This window comes from Cheilinus undulatus, linkage group 8 (assembly GCF_018320785.1).
Source record: "Cheilinus undulatus linkage group 8, ASM1832078v1, whole genome shotgun sequence".
Lineage (NCBI taxonomy): Eukaryota > Metazoa > Chordata > Actinopteri > Labriformes > Labridae > Cheilinus > Cheilinus undulatus.
The window spans coordinates 46,651,442-46,672,338 of NC_054872.1; the positions used below are offsets into that span (position 1 = coordinate 46,651,442).

Below are 20,897 nucleotides of genomic sequence, written 5' to 3' on the forward strand. Positions count from 1 at the left end.
ATTCCTTTCAAACAATCAGATTGAAGCTTTATGGATGAGTTAGAAATCTGCTTTGTTTGACAATCCTCTGATGGCTGAGCTCACCCTTGTTTCTCGTGCTTCTTTTCCTTCCAGTCGACTTTCTATGAATGAACTTTGATACAGCCTCTGAGAACAGCCTGTCCTTTCAGCAGTGAGCGTCTGTGGCTTACCTGATAAAAGTAAGGCTAGCAGTTTTCAACATGATTGCAGTTGTGTGTACTGAACCAAACTGATAGAATAAAGGCTCAGGAAACCTTTGCAAATTGGACTTTTCCACAATATTCTAATATTTGGAGATGGTGGATTTTTCATTTTCACAAGCTGTGAGCTGCAGTCATCAAGATTCAAACAAAAATATATTGAAATGTTTCACTTTATATGAGATTTATCAAGAATTATTTGGAATTTAACTTTCTGGAGTATATCACAGGAAAAATATGAATTTTTTCTTGATATTCTGATCTTTTGAGATGCGCCTGCATATCTCTGTCCTAATCCAGGACAGAGCCATAAACCTCCACCTCACACAGGGTCAGGAACTCCTGTCTACCAGGGATAACAATGTTAACATAGCGACCATCCATCCCATTACACTGGAATTCCTCAGTAGCACCCGCTGGGATGTTTTTAATCACAGCACACCTAATGGAAGGAGCAGAAATGATTAGATTGTCATGGACATGTGCATCCCAATCACAACAAACTGTTTCATCTTTTATTGCACTGTAGGAAAGGTAAATATGAGTCATGTAGTTTTTAAAAAAGATGGTTATCACATTGACTTGAGCTTTCAGAGCCTTAGTAACAACACCTGTAATTTAGCTCAGGGGCCTCCAATTTCTCTTGATCATTGCAGAGAAGTTTGTCTGGAGTCCACCTGTGGTAAATTAACCTGGTTGGACATGATTTAGAAAGGCACACACCTCTCTATAGAAGGCATCACAGCTGACAGTGATATCAGAGAAAACAAAAGCCATGAGGTCAGAGGAACTGCCTGCAGAGCTCAGAGACAGGATTGTTGACAGGCACAGATCTGAGGAAGGTTACAAAAAAGTTTCTGCTACACTGAAGGTCCCCAAGAGCACAGCGGCCTCCAGAACGCTCAAATTGAAGAAGTTTGGCACAATAGGACTCTACTGAGAGCTGGTCGCCTGGCTAAACTGAACAATCAGGGGAGAGTGGCCTTAGTAAGAGAGGTGATCAAGACAAGAGCATTTTTTACTCTGTCTTGTCTCGGTCTCAGACAGGCCGGACTCGGGATTTTGCATCAAGACCGGTTGAGACCAGCTCTTCGACTTCATCAATGTGATAATAAGGAGAAGCATCTGCTAAAACAGCGAATAGCTTCAATTCATGTGTAATTTCCTCCTCCTCCCCATGATGACTACAACCTTCCCGGTGTGACTGAGGGACTCACCCCCCTGCGCACAAGCAGGAGTGAGAGTTGGGAGGTGACAGGAGGACGAGACTGTGAGCTAGGAGAGCCAGAGACAGTTTTATTCTTCATGTGGGCAGACAAATACTAAAAAGTGCTCCCAAACTTTACAACAAGTCCTGTTTGTTCAAAATATTAACCCAGTGTAGAAATCAGTGCCAGAATCGACAGAACTGAAGTTAATTATCAAACTTTACAACCTGAGAGACAGAAAATATGGTGCATTCAGGGAACCTCAGTAAATTAGACGACTGTATCCTATATGGTATATGTTCAAATGTGCCATAAAATATATGAACCCTATCAAACACCCCTTGAGAGACCTGAAAATGACTTCAGAGGATTTGCAAAGAAGAATGGCAGAAAACACCTCAATCCAGGTGTAGAAAGTTTGTTGGGTCATATTGAAAAAGTCACAAGGCTGTAACTGCTGCCAAAGGTGCTTCAACTCTGTACTGAGTAAAGGGTCTGAATACTTATGTCAATGTGATACTTCCTTTTGTTTTTGTTTTTCATAAAGTGCAAAAATGTCTAAAATTCTGTTTTCACTTTGTCATGATGGGGAACTGAGTGTAGATTAATGAGAGGACAAATTCATGTAACTGATTGTAGCATCAGGCTGTAATATAAAACTGAAATGAAGGGGGTCTGTAGTGTATTGCTTGTATGTTTATCAGTGTAAACTGTCAAAATTTAGTACATTCAAAAAATCCTACCTGGGATTACTGTTGCCATTGTTGGCAAGAGAATCTCCAATACGAATCTCTGCTCCGTTCAGTCGTGGGGAGTACTTGGCTTCTCTGCGGTTTGTGATCTTAACAGAAAACACTTTATGGGTTTTTGTCAGATCCACTCGCCACCAGGGACTGAAGTCTTGTTTGGTGTGAGTGCAGGACCCATCAAGCCGGACATTATGACGATTCCCATCAATGGCATTGTATGCAATGCCTTGTGCGTCATAAAGTGATGACTGTGTGGCTTTTCCTTTGAGTGCAAGGTTCTCTCCTAAAAAAAGCAAATATATTTAGTACTCATGTCTGCATTTGTTTCAGTCATATAACTATCATAAAGTCAGCATAAGTGGATGTACTTAAGACATTGCTGCAAATATCCTTCTGTCATGATTAGCTAATGATCTTTAATTAGCTCCACATAGTGGTCAGTGGGAGGTCCCATGGTTCTACACTCCTTTTGCCCTCAAGGCCTCCACCAGTCAAGAGACTGAAATATATGAATACAGTCAAATTTCAGCTTTGAGCCATAAATATTATAGCTTTCATCCAACAATGCCACAAATCCATTTTTTAGGCTTCTGTGCTCCTGTGTTTGCCTCCAGTTTTGCTTTGTTTGGCCTCCAGCGAAATATCAGAACACCACTGATGTGATGTAGACCATTAGAGAATCTCATGAAGTTGCTTGTTTTGACTTTTAAGTGATAAATTTCAAATGGTGAACACAGCTGTATAGAAAATAAGGCTGCATGATCTGGTCAGTGACATTAATGGTTCAAATTCTCACCTGTTGGTGCACGGTATCCGTACACTTCCACTTCACAGAGGGTAAGGATCTTTTCACGTCCTGTCAGAGTCACAGTCACATAACGTCCCTCCACAGGTTTGGATAAGGAAATTTTTGAAGACCTTCCAGCTGCAATATGAGGGATCACTGCAACCCTGCAGGAGAGGAGAGGCATAGAAGTGAAAGACTTTGATTTCTCAAGGTCGTATTCACTGGGACACGATACAATCAGACATTCTCTCTTTGTTTTAAATTAGTTTTAGTTACTTACTTACTTTTACTTAGTTTTTACTTAGTGTGTGGCAAAGTAGTCTGTTGAAATACTCAGACTACTTTTTTGTTGTGATGAGTAATGTAATGTGTTAGTTTTACAATTGAAGTAATTTGATCTTACTTCGCTTTTTCATTAAAGTAACTCAAGAAAAGAAAACTTCTCTTTTGGGGTAACCCAGTCCTCCCACAGAACTGGTTGGGCCCCTGAAAATCCCAATGAAGGCTCCCTCCCCAGTTGTGATTTATTGATAGTTTAAGTGGATGTGTGTTGGATCTTTAGCTTTGAGGCTAGTGTCCCAGCTAATGGTTACTTCATTTTGAAACTAAAACGTGTGTCAAGCTATCATTGGATTCTGATGTTCAAATTTTGTACTGGTGCATCTTTTTAACCCCTTTTAATGACTGTTTCTGCTTTTCAACAGCTTTTCACCAATTACCCACCCAATTGTCTTTACCTTAAGCCAATTTTTGCCAATTTTGACCCATTTTCACACTTTTTAACTGCCTTTCAGTATTTTTCCTACCCACTTTTAGTACATTTTTGCCACATAAAACCATATTTTTTTCCAACTTTTAACTGCTTTTCACTGTTTTAATGGCCATTTTGCCACTTTTAGTCAATTTTTAGCTTCTTTGGGCCAAATTTTGCCACTTTAGACACATTTTTGACACACTTTCCCCACTTTTTTGTCATTTACAACCCATTTTTGCCAAGTTTTACCTATGTTCTGCCATTATTCAATTATTTCCCCTTAATATGACAACAGGTCCTTCTACTTGAGTCTCTGGTATCCTGACATTTTTGCACATCATGACTTGAAGTCTTAACCTTGCAAAGCAGATGGATACACTCATTTCCTTGTTTCTCACTGGTGAATCCATCTTGCAAAGCTCCCGTCTGAACCGTTTGGGCCCGCTTAGAAAGTGACAGGACCAATCAGTGACGGGGGACAGTAGTTTCAGGCGCGGCAGAGTCGTGACAAGAGCAAGCAGCAACAAGAGGCCGGTGCAATTATGGCAGAAGAGCTTAGCGTGGATGATGCTAAAGCACCAGTTTTATCAGAACTTGACAACATTTCTTCATTAAAAGAAGAAGAAAGAACAGCAGTGAGTTGTTTACTTATAAAAAAGACAAAAGTCTAGTACTTACATGTCTATATTTACCATGTTTCACGTTATTCCTCGGTAGCTGTGTACATGCAGCTCCATAGCAGCTACGTCACGTGTTTTGTTGCTCTGATTGGCCGGTAGAAATGTGACAGAACGTTCATCCAATCACACTCCGAGATTTTTTCAAAGCCTCTGCATTTTCCCAAACATTTCCTATTGAAGCTTTCCCAGATGGATGTGTGAAACAAATCCATCTGGCATGTCAGGTTATTGAAGTCTGGCATTTCTTTCAAATTGGGTTAATTTTATGTGCCCATCTACATTGTTAACGTTTCCATCCATCCATCCATTTTCTATACCACTTATCCCATTTTATGGACACGGGGGACTGGAGCTTATCCCAGTTGTCACTGGGCGAGAGGCCCTGGACTGGTTGCCAGTCAATCTTAACATTACCAAATAAAAGCTAATTCTGTTTTAAGACAACACAGTTATATTTTGAAAACGCTCTATTGTATTAATGCATAAATATCTATGCAGTGGACCATGATTTTGCTGACTTCCCTGGGCCCCCTATTTGGCTGCGCCCCAGAAAGCTCTCGTCTTTAACCCCCTTACAGGTGGCCTTGATGGCAACAACAAAGAAAGAAGGGAAAACTATTGTAACAGGTAGGTTTCTCAGTAGGTAATGCAGTAATCTTAGTTTTAAATGTAATAGTTCCCCAACACAGCCCAAGTTTTATTTCAACTTTAGGAAATTGTGACAGCAAATTCTCTTGAAATGCTTTTTGGTGTAAAGTTGGCATAACAACATTCACTCACAGTGGGTTTGCTATTCCATTGTGATCTAAAGAGTTTCCAATGTGAATCTGGGCCCCGTCGAGTCTCTCTGCACAGCAGTCTCCTCTGTTGGTGATGATCAGGGCGATGACAATGTAGGACTCCAGCAGGTCTACTCTCCACCAGGGGTTGGTCTGTGTGGAAGTGTGGGTACAAGATCCAGAGTGGAAGTCATGATCCCGGTTTCCATCGATGGCATTGCCGGCCATTGATAATGCATGGAGATACTGGATTGACTGGGTTGCTTTTCCTCGTATGGCCACATTTTCTGTGGAGTAAACATTTGAAATACACATCAGAGGTGTTACAAAGGTGTAAAAGACTGAACATGGGGCCGACTTCAATGTAAAACATTAGATCAGTCATTTTTAAATCAGAAACAACAAACAAATGTAACATTAAAGGTTCAAGATAACGAGTTTCCACACAGATTTCTTGTAATGTGAGCTAATTCATGTGGAGAATGTACTTACTGTAAGTGTAGGCTGAACATGAGCCCAGGAGGAGATGCAGGAGCAGAGCCGTGCTGTGTTTCATGGTTCTGTTTGATACAGACAGGCAAAAACAAAATTATAACAATAAAATGACCATTACTACTGTTTGAAATGTCTCCAGTCCAGAACTGCAACAATCTATAGAGCCTGAGAGTCAAATGAGCAGCTGCTCGGTTCAATTAAAGTTCAGAGTTTTACTGGTTTTATATTTCTAATACCTTTTTTTTCTGTGTTCAGATCCTGCAAATTCTGCCATCTAGACAGCTCCTCAAGTAAAACACTAATGGAAAACCAGCTCCTTCAGAATCACCCATCTCCTCAGCTCCACCCAAACCAACCAGTCAGCCTACAACCCTGCCACTCTGCAGTCTCAACAATAAATCACCTTAAAACTGTTCACTTCATCTGTGTCTGCCTCTAGGTCCTACGACAAAAAACGTCCACACCCAACATTATGGAGACCACTGTACTCTTGGGAACCATCAGTGCAGCAGAATTTTTTTGGCACACTTCTCAGATCTGAGCCTGTCAACAATCCTATCTCTAAACTCTGCAGGCAGTTCCTTTGACCTCATGGCTTGGTTTTTTTCTGTGCCTTCCTAAATCATGTCCAGTCAGTTTAACTTGCCACAGGTGCACTCCAATCAAGATGCAGAAACATCTCTGCAACGTTCAAGAGAGATGGGAGACACCTGAGCTAAATCTCAAGTGTTTTGCAAAAGGGATGAATACTTATGTCAATGTGATATTTTCATTTTAATGTTTGATTCATCTGATTCATCACAATGTCGTAATTAGCGCAAGGTAATATATTAAAGTACTATGGACACTTGGAAATGCAATGCAATACAGTCCCACATTCCTTATAAAACAACCTGTAGGCTAACTTCTTAAGCTTAAAAAGGTTTAAAAACATTATTATTGGAGTATAACCACCCACCTTTTCTTGCAAAGAAAGCACAGAAGAAGACGAGGAGCTGCTGTTAATGAAGGCTGGTATAACTGAACACAGACCACAATACAATATTTATAGTTACATCTGATCAGATTCACCAGCTGTTGTTTATTAATGATTTACCACAGGTGACTTCACACATCCTTGCCTGATAACAGTTTGATTATTACCACATCCTTGTCTTTTATGTCCTTCATTGCAAATATTTGGTTCTTTTAACAGTGTCCTTATTTAAACATGCAGTTCTACAGAAAGCGTGCAGGACCAAATGAGAAAAATAGCAAAAAGTAACACACCAAAACACTTACAGAGACAGTTTTAAAGTAATGGCCTGGTTACTGATCTGTTTTTGCATTCATGTGAGAAGTCTGATACCTCCAGATAAGTCTGTCTTTGGGGGGAATAAAGGGGAAAGCATTCTGGGGCCCAACCACGTGTTTTGGAGTTTAGTAAGGACTTTGGAAGATGTACCAGAGGATGCTATTGCAGTAATCTAGTTGGGAGGTGAAAAAGGCAAGGATTAGGGATTAAGCTGCAGGGAAGGAGAGTAGTGGGCCGATGAGGGCTATGGTTTTTTGGTGGGAAAAGGAGGTTTTAGTAAGTTGGGTGACGAGCTGCTCAAAGGAAAGGTGATAATGCCAAGATTGCAGATGTGAGGGGAGGGAGATAGGGTGGAACTATCAGCTTTGAAAGTGAGGTTATGGATGGATTTGGTGAATGATTTTGAGCCAATGATCTTGATTTCTGATCGATTGTAATCAAGTGAGAGGAAATAGTTGTTAGTTTTTTATGGCAGTGAGGCTGTTGTCAGTGGTGATGGAGGTTGTGGAAATGTGGAGCAGAAAGATAAAGGAGACCATGATGGTGGATAATAAGACTGAGGTGAAGCAAGTATCAGAGGGGAACAAGCTCGACGAATTAATTTCAAAATTCCTATTACACATGCAGGCATTATTTATTTCTTTTTATGGCAGCAATATTGCGTTCCTCCTGAAGGACAAGAGGATGAAGTAAACCTGCTCAACCTTCTGGCAGAGGATGGTGGGTTAAAGAAACCTGACCTCAAATTTCAGTCAAAAGCAGAAATGTCAGGGACTAAAGCCTTTCTTCATTCTGCTTCCATTGAAAATTAGAGGAATGCATTAAATCTCCAAGTTAGATTCATTCATTTATCTTGCATTTATATGAACTTGCCCTTTATTATCATTTATTGTCTGCATCCTGTTCTGAAGAAAGTGTCACATGTATAGTGTTATTCCAGATAGATCTATAACCCATATCATTGATTTAATACTGAATAAATGTTGGATTCTCAGCAAAGTGAAGCCACATGATGAGAAAAACAGGTAAATCAATAATAATGTAAAACAACAACACAAGAGAGACAGAGAAATATGTTTTTTCACTGCACACTGATGATGACTGAGAGATGAGTAAAACCATAAGATACTGATAGAGTTAAAGAGGAGGTTACCATGAATGCATGAGGCTTTCTTTGATGAAGCCGTTCATTATAGATGTCATTCAAACAAGAAAATCTAGTGACATATGAGTACTGCACTTCACTCCATATTTTCCAGATTATTCTTGACATTTTTGTTTCTGCATCTCTGTTTTTAGGTTTTAGGTGTTTATACATGATGCCAAGTGTAACTCCTCATCATGGATGTGTAACAAACAATACAGCACAGTGTGATGTGTGCAGTTTACCCTTCACCTTTTCTCCTCAAAGCCTGAGATCTTTGCACAACTCCTCAGGCAGTGATCAACAACTAGAGGCCCCCACATCTTCCCATCTGGCCCTCAGAACCTAACATGACACGCCAGATGGATGTGTGGAAAACCTCCCATAGATGGTGTTTGGGAAAGGCAGAGCCTTTGAAAAAAAACTCAGAGGATGATTGGATAAATGTTCTGTCTGTCACATCTTTACGGGCCAATCAGAGCAACAAAACACGCAACGTGACTCTTGCCGAATCCGATTGGGAGAAGGGCTAAAACATTGTTTCCTCAAAGAAAAAAACTCACTGCTGTTCTTTGTCCTTCTTGTAACGAGGAAATGTTGTCAGGTTCTGATAAAACTGACGCTATAGCAGCATCCGCGCTAATCTTTCCTCCAGAATTGCACCGGCCTCTTGTCGCTGCTTGCTTACATCACGACTCCGCCGTATCCAAGAGTCCTGCCTCTTACTCCTGATTGGTCCTGTCACTTTCTTACAGGGCCCAGTCTGTTCAGATGAGAGCTTTGCAAGATAAATAAATAAATAGCAGAAATCTTTTGTTCTTTAATGTCCAGTGTGTAAGATTCAGAGGAACCATTAAAAAGACAAGGCATTAAATAATCACATGCATTTAATTACCTGAGAAAGGGTTTGTAACCTAAGAACAGCTCTGATATTTCTGCAGAAGTCCAGCTTTCACAATATCCTAAAGGCGACCATTTTCTGCTGACATCAAAAATTTGAGGCTCATGCTGTTACGATGTCAAAGTGTTGTCTGATTATTTCAACTAAATGATCTGACAAATTGTACTGATTACAATGATCATCTGTTCATCAGAAGTAGGGATGCACAATATTGGATTTTTGCTGACAAGTGTACGGTGATATTTACAAAATATTTGCTGACATACAAATGTAGTTTAGATTTAAACTTCAGTCCTTAAAACATTCTTTAAAGTGAAAGAGGATGATGAATAACGAGAAAGATTTCAATCGATGTAGGTCTGTTGGTCCAGCCTAGAACTCCACTAACTTATTTGTTAATACAGTCAACATTTACAGCTGATACAGACTGATTTTAATATATAAATATATTTATAATATTCTAAATATATATTATACATTTCTGCAGAAATGTTTGTATCTGCTAATACAGATAATTCCCTTTTAAGGTGTTGACCATTATCACTACATAGTGACTACTGAGTTGTAATATAAGCATAAGCAGCATAAAAGGCTGTAAATAGGAAAGATGGAGCCTTTAGGGATTCAAAAACCTCAAACATGAAAACTGTGCAGTTTAATGTTTATTTAGAGTTCAGAGCAGGGAAAGAAAGTAACTGATTACATTTACTCAGATTACTGTCATTGAGTGGTCCTTTTTTTTTTTTTAACATATAATTGCACTCTTCTGGGTATATTTTGACTTTTACTTCCACTTCAGTAAGTTTACCTATCTTTGTCACTATTCGTGGTGTTTTGACCACCCTGATACCCCCACCACATCCCCTCCCTCCCTGGCCACGGTGAGGCAAAGCATCGGCCTCGGTATGTGCTGCTTGTGGACAATCATGTCCGTGCTCACAGACGCACCGTCAGTCTCACCCATGGTCTCACTTGACAACTGAACATCATGTCAGAGGGTGAATATTCCCCTATTCCTCCCGGCATTGTGAGTATTCTTGCTACAATTCACTCTCTCCCTCTTCGTTACCTCCAACTACAACCACCGCTTCCTTGTCTCCTCGACCGGGGGTGGGTCTTTCAAAACTCTCTCTCCAAAACTTTGAATAGAAACACACCCACAAATGCTGCTGGGATTGAAGTTACTCATGTCCATCATCTCCTGGTGTAAAGTAGTAACAACACTTGGCACCATATTTGCAGCTATAGCATGTTTAATTCAGCAATGTTGCTTGTCGCAATTTTGCGACTTTGGCGGTGAAAGGGTTAACATTTCAAAGTTGATTTTAACCCCCAAAGTGTAATTTTAACTTCATTCTGAGTGAAATGGTCTTCAGAGTTGGAGTAATTTGACAGTCTTGATCCACCAGTGTTAGTTTAACTCTGTGGGCGGAGCTTAGATCAAGAGCCTAAGCTCCATCCAATGAGATTATAAATCTATGTCCTTAAACACCAGTCTTTGATGAAAGATCTGGTGTTAACTTAACAATGGTAAACATGCGCCAGCTATGGCAGACCCATTTAACAAAGAGCTGTGACGATGCAGCCAAAATCTGGCTAAATTCATGTAGTCTGAGTGGTGCACAATATTGAAAGACACCTTGAAGTTTAAGGATGATACCACTCAAAAGTTTGGGATCACTGGCAAATTTCTTTGTTTTCCAAAGAAAAATATTTTCATGCAGTTCACAGTCAGTCATCAGCAACTGTCAGTCCTCCTGTATTAATATCCTAGTATGGCTGCTAATCCAAGTTAATCATGCTGCACAGCTAAAAACCATTTTACTAATAAGAAGACCAGAAGAAGGTGTTGTGCATGGATGAGTCGTAGTCTGAGGTTTTTGGATCAAACAGAAGAACAAATGAAAAGATGCAAGAACGGTGATTAAAAAAACATCAGTCAAGCAAGGTGGAGACAGTGTGATGGTCTGGGGGGCTTTTGAGGTGGTAGAATAGGAGATTTGAAACGAATAGGAAGGACCTTGGGGAAGGACAGCTATCACAAAATGATGCCATGCCATACCCCGTGGACAGCACATGCTTGGAGCCAGTTTCATCCTACAACAGGATAATGACCCAAAACACACTTCCACACCTCTGTCTATGAAATATTTAAAGAAGGAGCTGTCAGCCAGAATTCTGACTGTAATGGAGTGGCCAGCACAGTCTTTGGATCTGAACCCTACTGAGCTGTTGTGGGAGGAGCTTAAATGTACGGTATGAAGGAAGACTCCATCAAGCCAATCCATCTTGTAGGAGATAGTCCAGGAAGCATGGGGGGAAATCTCCTCAGATTACAATTAACAGCGAGGATGTCTAAGGTCTGCATGGCTGTAATTGTTGCAAAATGTTTTTTTTTTCTTTTTCTGTGAAGGCAAAGTTTAAAGAACATTTTTCATTGAAATCATTCATTCTAACTAACTTAAACTAATTTTGTTTTCAGGGAAAACAAAAAAAATCCAAGTGATCCCAAACTTGTGAGCAGTAGTGTAGGTTTGCCTGGTCTAGCCTAAAACTCCAAAACTTACCTTACAGCTGATATTTTCAGCAAATATGTCAGCAGTAATTGATTACTGGCAGACAATTAACTTTAAAGATTTATTTTTGGCTTTTTGTGCCTTTATTTGATAGAGAAGGACAGGATAGAGTCAGAAACAGGGACAAAAGAGTGGGAAGAGACATGATTGGTCGGATTCCAACCCGGGTCATCTGCGTACATGGGGTGCGCTGTAAACCACTAGGCCATCTGTGCCCCAGACAATTTAGTTTTAAAGCTATTATCTACAAAAACTGATATCAATCCAGTAATATTGCACATCCCTAGTTGGATTTGTTTTGGACTTTCTTGCATCATTTCTTAATAGGTTATATTTTTCCCTGTTTTATGGTGTTTCAGACCCTACTGAGTCTTTGCATTCATTGGCCACTGTACATTTGTCTTTGTATGAGCAGCAGTAATACAAACTAAATGGAGACAGTGCCATGAGGTTTACTTTAACACATTATCCTCCAACAAAATGGCATATCCTCAATAATAATAGTAACTGCATATTAAATATACTGTGATAAGTATCATTTATGAAATGGACTGCATATCATTAAGCTTTAAGTAATTTAAGATTATTCAGATTGTTTATAATTGTTTTAATAGTGATGAATGAACTTTAATGCAGGTAATTCCAATAATGATTAAGTAAAAATGCAAATTAAATGAATAAGTTGATTCTCCAAAGAAAAAACTTTGTAGAGTTGATAGAAGTTTTGATTGGGATCAGAAGAAAAAAGTGACAGACTGCGATGTTGAATAAATCCTAAAGTGCACATATAATCTTTGATATTTTGGCTCTTTTCGTGCTGTTTGCCTCAAAGAAGGCTGAAGTTTCACCATCTAGAAAGGATCTTTTTAGTCAAGTGCCCATTTTGAAGAATCTCCTAAAACACACAAGTAGAAATCTAAGTCACAGACGTTTGTTTCAGATGTCTTTTATAATATTTGTCTATTTTGTCTGTATTTTGAAAAATAAAGTATTTGCAATGAACACAGCTCCTTTTTCCATGAATGTGTGTTGAGAAATGAAAACCAGGAAGTTATTTTGTGTCTTAACTTTATTCAGAAATGAAAGAGAAAATTTTAAAAGCATCTTTTCATTAGCAAGGCTGATATTTTTCTGCCTCTAAAGACAGATCAGTGTGTGGTGTATTTTATTAACCTCAACTTTCAGACAATTCAAGCATAAAAATGAAGAATTACAAAGCAAAGCGTTGGCACAGTATGGAGCTACAGCTGTGAAATTGGCTGACAGACAAGTCTAAGCTCATTTAGATAATGAATCATTGGTTTAATTTTATTGTATACATTTTTCACTAAAGCCCTGTGATTGGCTCACATCAGACATTCAGAAACAGAACAGGATAAATGACAAAAGCAAGGCTTACATTCATGACAGTTAAACAAAATGTTCATATCATGCTTTAAACATTTTAATTGATCAATTCCTTTCAAACAATCAGATTGAAGCCTTATGGATGAGTTAGAAATCTGCTTTGTTTGACAATCCTCTGATGGCTGAGCTCACCCTTGTTTCTCGTGCTTCTTTTCCTTCCAGTCGACTTTCTATGAATGAACTTTGATACAGCCTCTGAGAACAGCCTGTCCTTTCAGCAGTGAGCGTCTGTGGCTTACCTGATAATAGTAAGGCTAGCAGTTTTCAACATGATTGCAGTTGTGTGTACTGAACCAAACTGATAGAATAAAGGCTCAGGAAACCTTTGCAAATTGGACTTTTCCACAATATTCTAATATTTGGAGATGGTGGATTTTTCATTTTCATGAGCTGTGAGCTGCAGTCATCAAGATTCAAACAAAAAATATATTAAAATGTTTCACTTAATATGAGATTTATGAAGAATTATTTGGAATTTAACTTTCTGGAGTATATCACAGGAAAAAAATGAACTTTTTCTTGATATTCTGATCTTTTGAGATGTGCCTGCATATCTCTGTCCTAATCCAGGACAGAGCCATAAACCTCCACCTCACACAGGGTCAGGAACTCCTCTCTACCAGGGATAACAATGTTAACATAGCGACCATCTATCCCATTACACTGGAATTCCTCAGTAGCACCTGCTGGGATGTTTTTAATCACAGCACACCTAATGGAAGGAGCAGAAATGATTAGATTGTCATGGACATGTGCATCTCAATCACAACAAACTGTTTCATCTTTTATTGCACTGTAGGAAAGGTAAATATGAGTCATGTAGTTTTTAAAAAAGATGGTTATCACATTGACTTGAGCTTTCAGAGCCTTAGTAACAACACCTGTATTTTAACTCAGGGGCCTCCAATTTCTCTTGATGGTTGCAGAGTCCGCCTGTGGTAAATTAAACTGATTGAAAGAGATTTAGAAAGGCACACACGTCTCAATAGAAGGCAACACTGTTGACGATGCATCAGAACAAAAACCAAGCCATGAGGTCAAAGGAACTGCCTGCAGAGCTCAGAGACAGGATTGTTGACAGGCACAGATCTGAGGGAGGTTACAACAAAGTTTCTGCTACACTGAAGGTCCCCAAGAACACAGCGGCCTCCAGAATTCTCAAATTGAAGAAGTTTGGCACAATAGGACTCTACTGAGAGCTGGTCCCCTGGCTAAACTGAGCAATCAGGGGAGAGTGGCCTTAGTAAGAGAGGTGATCAAGACAAGAGCATTTTTTACTCTGTCTTGTCTCGGTCTCGGACTGGCTGGACTCGAGATTTTGCATCAAGACTGGTCGAGACCAGCTCTTTGACTTCATTAATGTGATAATAAGGAGAAGCATTTGCTTAAAACAACGAATAGCTTCAATTCATGTGTAATTTCATCCCCCTTCCCGTGATGACTGCAACCCCCCTGCACACAAGCAGGAGTGAGAGTTGGGAGGTGACAGGAGGACGAGACTGTGAGCTAGGAGAGCCAGAGACAGTTTTATTCTTCATGTGGGCAGACAAATACTAAAAAGTGCTCCCAAACTTTACAACAAGTCCTGTTTGTTCAAAATATTAACCCAGTGTAGAAATCAGTGCCAGAATCAACAGAACTGAAGTTAATTATCAAACTTTACAACCTGAGAGACAGAAAATATGGTGCGTTTAGGTAACCTCAGTAAATTAATGTCCTATGAAAGATATGATGCCTATCAAACATCCCTTGAGAGACCTGAAAATGACTTCAGAGGATTTGCAAAGAAGAATAGTAGAAAACACTTCAATCCAGGTGTAGAAAGTTTGTTGGGTCATACTGAAAAAGTCACAAGGCTGTAACTGCTGCCAAAGGTGCTTCAACTCTGTACTGAGTAAAGGGTCTGAATACTTATGTCAATGTGATACTTCCTTTTTTGTTTGTTTTTCATAAAGTGCAAAAATGTCTAAAATTCTGTTTTCACTTTGTCATGATGGGGAACTGAGTGTAGATTAACGAGAGGACAAATTCATGTAACTGATTGTAGCATCAGGCTGTAATATAAAACTGAAATAAAGGGGGTCTGTAGTGTATTGCTTGTATGTTTATCAGTGTAAACTGTCAAAATTTAGTACATTTAAAAAATCCTACCTGGGATTACTGTTGCCATTGTTGATAAGAGAATCTCCAATACGAATCTCTGCTCCATTCAGTCGTGGGGCGGACTGGGCTTCTCTGCGGTTTGTGATCTTAACAGAAAACACTTTATGGGTGTTTATCAGATCCACTCGCCACCAGGGACTGAATTCTCGTTTGGTGTGAGAGCAGGACCCATCAAGCCGGACATTATGACGATTCCCATCAATGGCATTGTATGCAATGCCTTGTGCATCAAAAAATGATGACTGTGTGGCTTTTCCTTTGAGTGCAAGGTTCTCTCCTAAAAAAAGCAAATATATTTAGTACTCATGTCTGCATTTGTTTCAGTCATATAACTATCATAAAGTCAGCATAAGTGGATGTACTTAAGACATTGCTGCAAATATCCTTCTGTCATGATTAGCTAATGATCTTTAATTAGCTCCACATAGTGGTCAATGGGAGGTCCCATGGTTCTACACTCCTTTTGCCCTCAAGGCCTCCACCAGTCAAGAGACTGACATGTATGAATACAATCAAATTTCAGCTTTGAGCCACTAATATTATCGTTTTTATCTAACATTGCCACAAATCCATTTTTTAGGCTTCTGTGCTCCTGTGTTTGCCTCCAGTTTTGCATTGTTTGGCCTCCAGCGAAATATCAGAACACCACTGATGTGATGTAGACCATTAGAGAATCTCATGAAGTTGCTTGTTGTGACAGTGAAGTGAAATAATTCCAAATGGTGAACACAGCTGTATAGAAAATAAGGCTGCATGATCTGGTCAGTGACATTAATGGTTCAAATTCTCACCTGTTGGTGCACGGTATCCGTACACTTCCACCTCACAGAGGGCAAGGGTCTTTTCACGTCCAATCAGATTCACAGTCACATAACGTCCCTCCACAGGTTTGGTTAAGGGAATTTTTAAAGACGTGCCAGCTGGAATATGAGGGATTACTTTAACCCTGCAGGAGAGGAGAGGCATAGAAGAGAAAGACTTTGATTTCTCAAGGTCGTATTCACTAGGACACAACACAATCAGACATTCTCTCTTTGCTTTAAATTAGTTTTAGTTACTTACTTAGTTTTTACTTAGTGTGTAACAAAGTAGTCTGTTGAAATACTCAGACTACTTTTTTGTTGTGATGAGTAATGTAATGTGTTAGTTTTACAATTTAAGTAATTTGATCCTACTTAGCTTTTTCATTAAACTTCCTACTAAAAGAAAACTTCTCTTTTGGGGTAACCGAGTCCTCCCACAGAATTGTTTGGGCCCCTGAAAAACCCAATGAAGACTCCCTCCCCAGTTGTGATTTATTGATAGTTAAATGGATGTGTGTTGGATCTTGAGCTTTGAGGCTAGTGTCCCGGCTAATGGTTACTTCATTTTGAAACTGAAAAGTGTGTCAAGCTAGCACTGGATTCTGATGTTCAAATTTTGTACTGGTGCCACTTTTTAACCCCTTTTCATGACTGTTTCTGCTCATTTTGCCACATTTGTTTTCACATTTATTTTTACATCAATTTTTACAACTTTTCAACTGCTTTTCACCAATTACCCACCCATTTTTCTTTACCTTAATTTTTGCCACTTTTAACCCATTTTCACACTTTTTAACTGCCTTTCACCATTTTTCCTACCCACTTTTAGTACATTTTTGTCACTTATAACCATATAATTCCCAACTTTTAAACTGCTTTTCACTGTTTTTTCCTTCTACTTTAGTCTCTGGTATCCTGACATTTTTGCACATCATGACTGGAAGTCTGACACTTCTTTCAAATTGGGTTAATTTTATGTGCCCATCTACATTGTTAACATTTTCATCCACCCATCCATTTTCTACTCCACTTATCCCATTTGGGGACATGGGGGGCTGGAGCTTATCCCAGTTGTCACTGAGCGAGTGGCCCTGGACTGGTTCCCCAACACAGCCCAGTCCCAAGTTTTATTTCAACTTTAGAAAATTGTGACAGCGAATTCTCTTGAAATGTTGTTTGGTGTAAAGTTGGCATAAGAACATTCACTCACAGTGGGTTTGCTACTCCATTGTTATCTAAAGAGTTTCCAATGTGAATCTGGGCCTTGTCGAGTCTCTCTGCACAGCCGTCTCCTCTGTTGGTGATGATGAGGGAGGTGACGATGTAGGACTCCATCAGGTCTACTCTCCACCAGGGGTCAGTCTGTGAGGAAGTGCTTGAGCATGATCCAGAGTAGAAGTCAGGATCCCGGTTTCCATCGATGGCATTGCTGGCCATTGAATATGCATGGAGATACTGGGTTGACTGGGTTGCTTTTCCACGTATGGCCACGTTTTCTGTGGAGTAAACATTTGAAATACACATTATATCTATCCTGCCCACTTTTTCCAAGATTTTTGAGAGAGTTGTGTATGATACAGTAAGTGGCTACTTAGACAAACTACATATCCTCATCCCATTCAAATATGGCTCAAGGAAGAAGAGCACAACCTGTATGGCAATTCTTGATCTCACCGAGAAAATCAATGATGCTCTTGTTAAAGGTGAGTGTGGAGTTGGTATCTTCCTTGATTTATCAACAGCGTTTGATACCATTGACTTTAAAATCCTGCTGGGAAAACTTGAGCATTATGGTGTCAGAGGCATTGCCCTCAGTTGGTTCAAAAGCTATCTATCTGAAAGGGAGCAATATGTACAGATAAACAGTAGGAAATCTCAACATAAAACCATAAAATGTGGAGTTCCACAAGGATCAACTTTAGGTCCACTTCTTTTTATCATATACATAAATGACTTCATAAACTCATCAGATATTTTGCATAAAATAATTTTTGCAGATGACACAAATTTATTCTTGTCCCACAAAAATGTGGAACTTCTTCAAAATATAGCAAATGAAGAACTGACTAAAGTAGATATTTGGCTTAAATGCAACAAATTATCTTTGAACATAAATAAAACTCATATTATTTTCCGTTCAAACAGAACTCGGAAAAATACTGGAAATGTACGCATCAAGATCAACGATAGAGCTATTGAAAGAGTACAGCATACTAAGTTCTTAGGGTTTCACATTGATGAATTTATACATTTTTAAAAGCACACTGATGAGCTGACAATAAGGTTATCAAAATATGTTGGGGTGTTTTACAAGCTTAGACACTATCTCCCACTTGAAGCTCTCCTAACGTTGTATCAATCTCTGTTTGAACCCCATCTTAACTATTGTAATATCATATGGTGCAATACGTATTCAGCCTATCTAGACAAATTACTGATTCTCCAAAAGAAAGTGATACGTGTTATATCATGGTGTGAGTTTAATGCTCCCTCTGATCCTCTTTTTTACAGGTTCAAGCTTCTGAAGCTCACTGAGAGTAACATCTTTCATAATGCATGCATGATGTATAATATAGTTTATAAATTAAATGATAGACTTTGCCATCTCATTTCCATAACTCCTTCTACTCAGGACCACAATACTAGAAAAAAAGCATTGTTAATGGGCAAAAAACGTAAACTGAAATGTATCAGTTTTAGTATAACATGCAAAGGCCCAGACATTTGGAATGAGATGGACAGCACTATAAAACAGTCTTTATCATTAAAAATATTTAAAAAACAATTACAACAGAAATTATTAATACATTACACTCAATTGTAAACCCCAATGGCTGTATAACTTAAGTAAAAATCCATCTCTGCTGTGTTTCTGATGTATAGAAATTTTTCTTTCTTTGGTTTGAATTGTCAAGAATAAGGTTAATAAATTATTGAAATGTCTGAATGTGTGAGAAATCAAATAAATGCAAACTCTAAACAAAGGAACTTATGGTGTAAATATGAATGAGATAGAAGGTAAATCAATATTGTAAAGGTAATTGTAAATTATAAATAAATTGTATTGGTGTATGTGTGTGTTGTTACTGAATCAGGGCCTCCCTTACATAAGCTTAATGTAAGCTTTACGACTTAAACGTACAACATTAGATCAGTCATTTTTTTTTTTTAAGATTTATTTTTGGGCTTTTTCCATGCCTTTATTTGACAGAGGAAGGACAGTGGATAGACTTGGAAACAGGGAAGAGGGTGGGGAGAGATATGCGGTAAAGGGCCACAGGCCGGATTCGAACCCGGGCCGCCCGCGTACATGGGTAGCGCCTTAAACCACATGACCATCTGCGCTCCCAGATCAGTCATTTTTACATCAGTAACAACAAACAAATGTAACATTAAAGGTTCAAGATAACGAGTTTCCACACAGATTTCTTGTAATGTGAGCTAATTCATGTGGAGAATGTACTTACTGTAAGTGTAGGCTGAACATGAGCCCAGGAGGAGATGCAGGAGCAGAGCCGTGCTGTGTTTCATGGTTCTGTTTGATACAGACAGGCAAAAACAAAATTACAACAATAAAATGACCATTACTACTGTTTGAAATGTCTCCAGTCCAGAACTACAACAAACTAGAGAGGCTGAGTGTCAAATGAGCATAAAATTACATAAAAGCTTCAAAGAAAATGTGGTTAAAATACAGCAAATGAGCAGCAAAAGGAAGAATTGACAGTGCATTCAGGAAGTATTCAGACACCTTTCACTTTTACCAAAAGTCTTTTTTTTTTCTCATGAATCTACAGTCAGCAGCCAATCATGACAACGTGAAAACAGATAATATTAAGTAGAAAAATGAAATATCACATTGACATAAGGTTTCAGATCCTTCACAACAACACTTAAAATGTTGCTCAGGTGCCTCCCAACCTATCTGGCACCTTTGCCCAAACCATGCCAGCCCCGCCCCTTTCTGAGTGAAAACATTCCTTAAAAATGAAGTGCAGTCAGTGGGAAAGTTCGGGTCATTAGGATTTAAAAGCTTACAATATGAAAACCGAATGGTTAAACAATTATTGAGAGCCAAAATCTAATGGCCAGTGAGATAAACATGTAATGTAGGCCATTTAAGAAAAAAATACTTTTATTGCAACAATATAAAAAAGACAAAATTATAGATGTACATGAGGGTGAGTTCAGACTCCCTCCATCAAACTGAACAAACAGTCCCATCGTGTGACTGGAGATGTCTTAAACCAACATCACATATCTTATGTGTGTTGGATCTTAACCCTTGAATGTGGTTAATAAGTTAGTGAGTGTTTGAAACAGCTTTTAACAGGCAGACCGACCACAACTCCTGCCATCACAGAGGGATGGCTAGCTTAAAGTGAAGTGACGTTGCACTGCTCTAATCTAGAGAAGACCTCAAAGCTGACGATACATATCTGCAGGCTCTGCAGGCAGTTCCTTTGACCCCACGGCTTGTTTTTTTTTCTCTTATATCATTGTCAGCTGTGATGCCTTCTATAGAGAGGTGTGTGCCTTTCTAAATCATGTCCAGTCAGTTTAACTTGCCACAGGTGGACTCCAATCAAGGTGTGGAAACATCTCTGCAACGATCAAGAGAGATGGGAGACACCTGAGCTAAATCTCAAGTGTTTAACAAAGGGTCAGAATACTTATGTCAATGTGATATTTCATTTTCATTATTTGATTATTTTGCACAAAAAATGAGATTTTTTTTTAATTAGAAGAGTCACAATGTCATAAAAAATTTGCACAAGGTAATGTATTAAAGTACTATGGACACTTGGAAGTGCAATGCAATACAGTCCCACATTCCTTATAAAACAACCTGTTGCCAAATTTTAAGCTTAAAAAGGTTTAAAAACATTATTAGAGAACAACCACCCACCTTTTCTTGCAAAGAAAGCACAGAAGA

General features: G+C 39.0%; 2 protein-coding genes across 2 annotated transcripts; both read right to left on the bottom strand.

Annotated features, from left to right (window-relative positions):
• Positions 1-512: 512 nt before the first annotated feature.
• On the bottom strand, positions 513-5,734 carry LOC121513681 (fucolectin-1-like). Its single transcript, XM_041793590.1, has 5 exons — positions 5,671-5,734; positions 5,180-5,465; positions 2,975-3,129; positions 2,173-2,461; positions 513-663 (listed from the first exon to the last, which is right to left on the bottom strand). Exons 1-5 carry the CDS (start codon positions 5,732-5,734, stop codon positions 513-515), a joined length of 945 nt encoding a protein of 314 aa, XP_041649524.1.
• A 7,822-nt stretch (positions 5,735-13,556) lies between these two features.
• LOC121513682 (fucolectin-1-like) lies at positions 13,557-19,492 on the bottom strand. The gene is made up of 5 exons (XM_041793591.1): positions 19,429-19,492; positions 17,172-17,457; positions 15,950-16,104; positions 15,147-15,435; positions 13,557-13,707 (listed from the first exon to the last, which is right to left on the bottom strand). Exons 1-5 carry the CDS (start codon positions 19,490-19,492, stop codon positions 13,557-13,559), a joined length of 945 nt encoding a protein of 314 aa, XP_041649525.1.
• Positions 19,493-20,897: the final 1,405 nt, after the last annotated feature.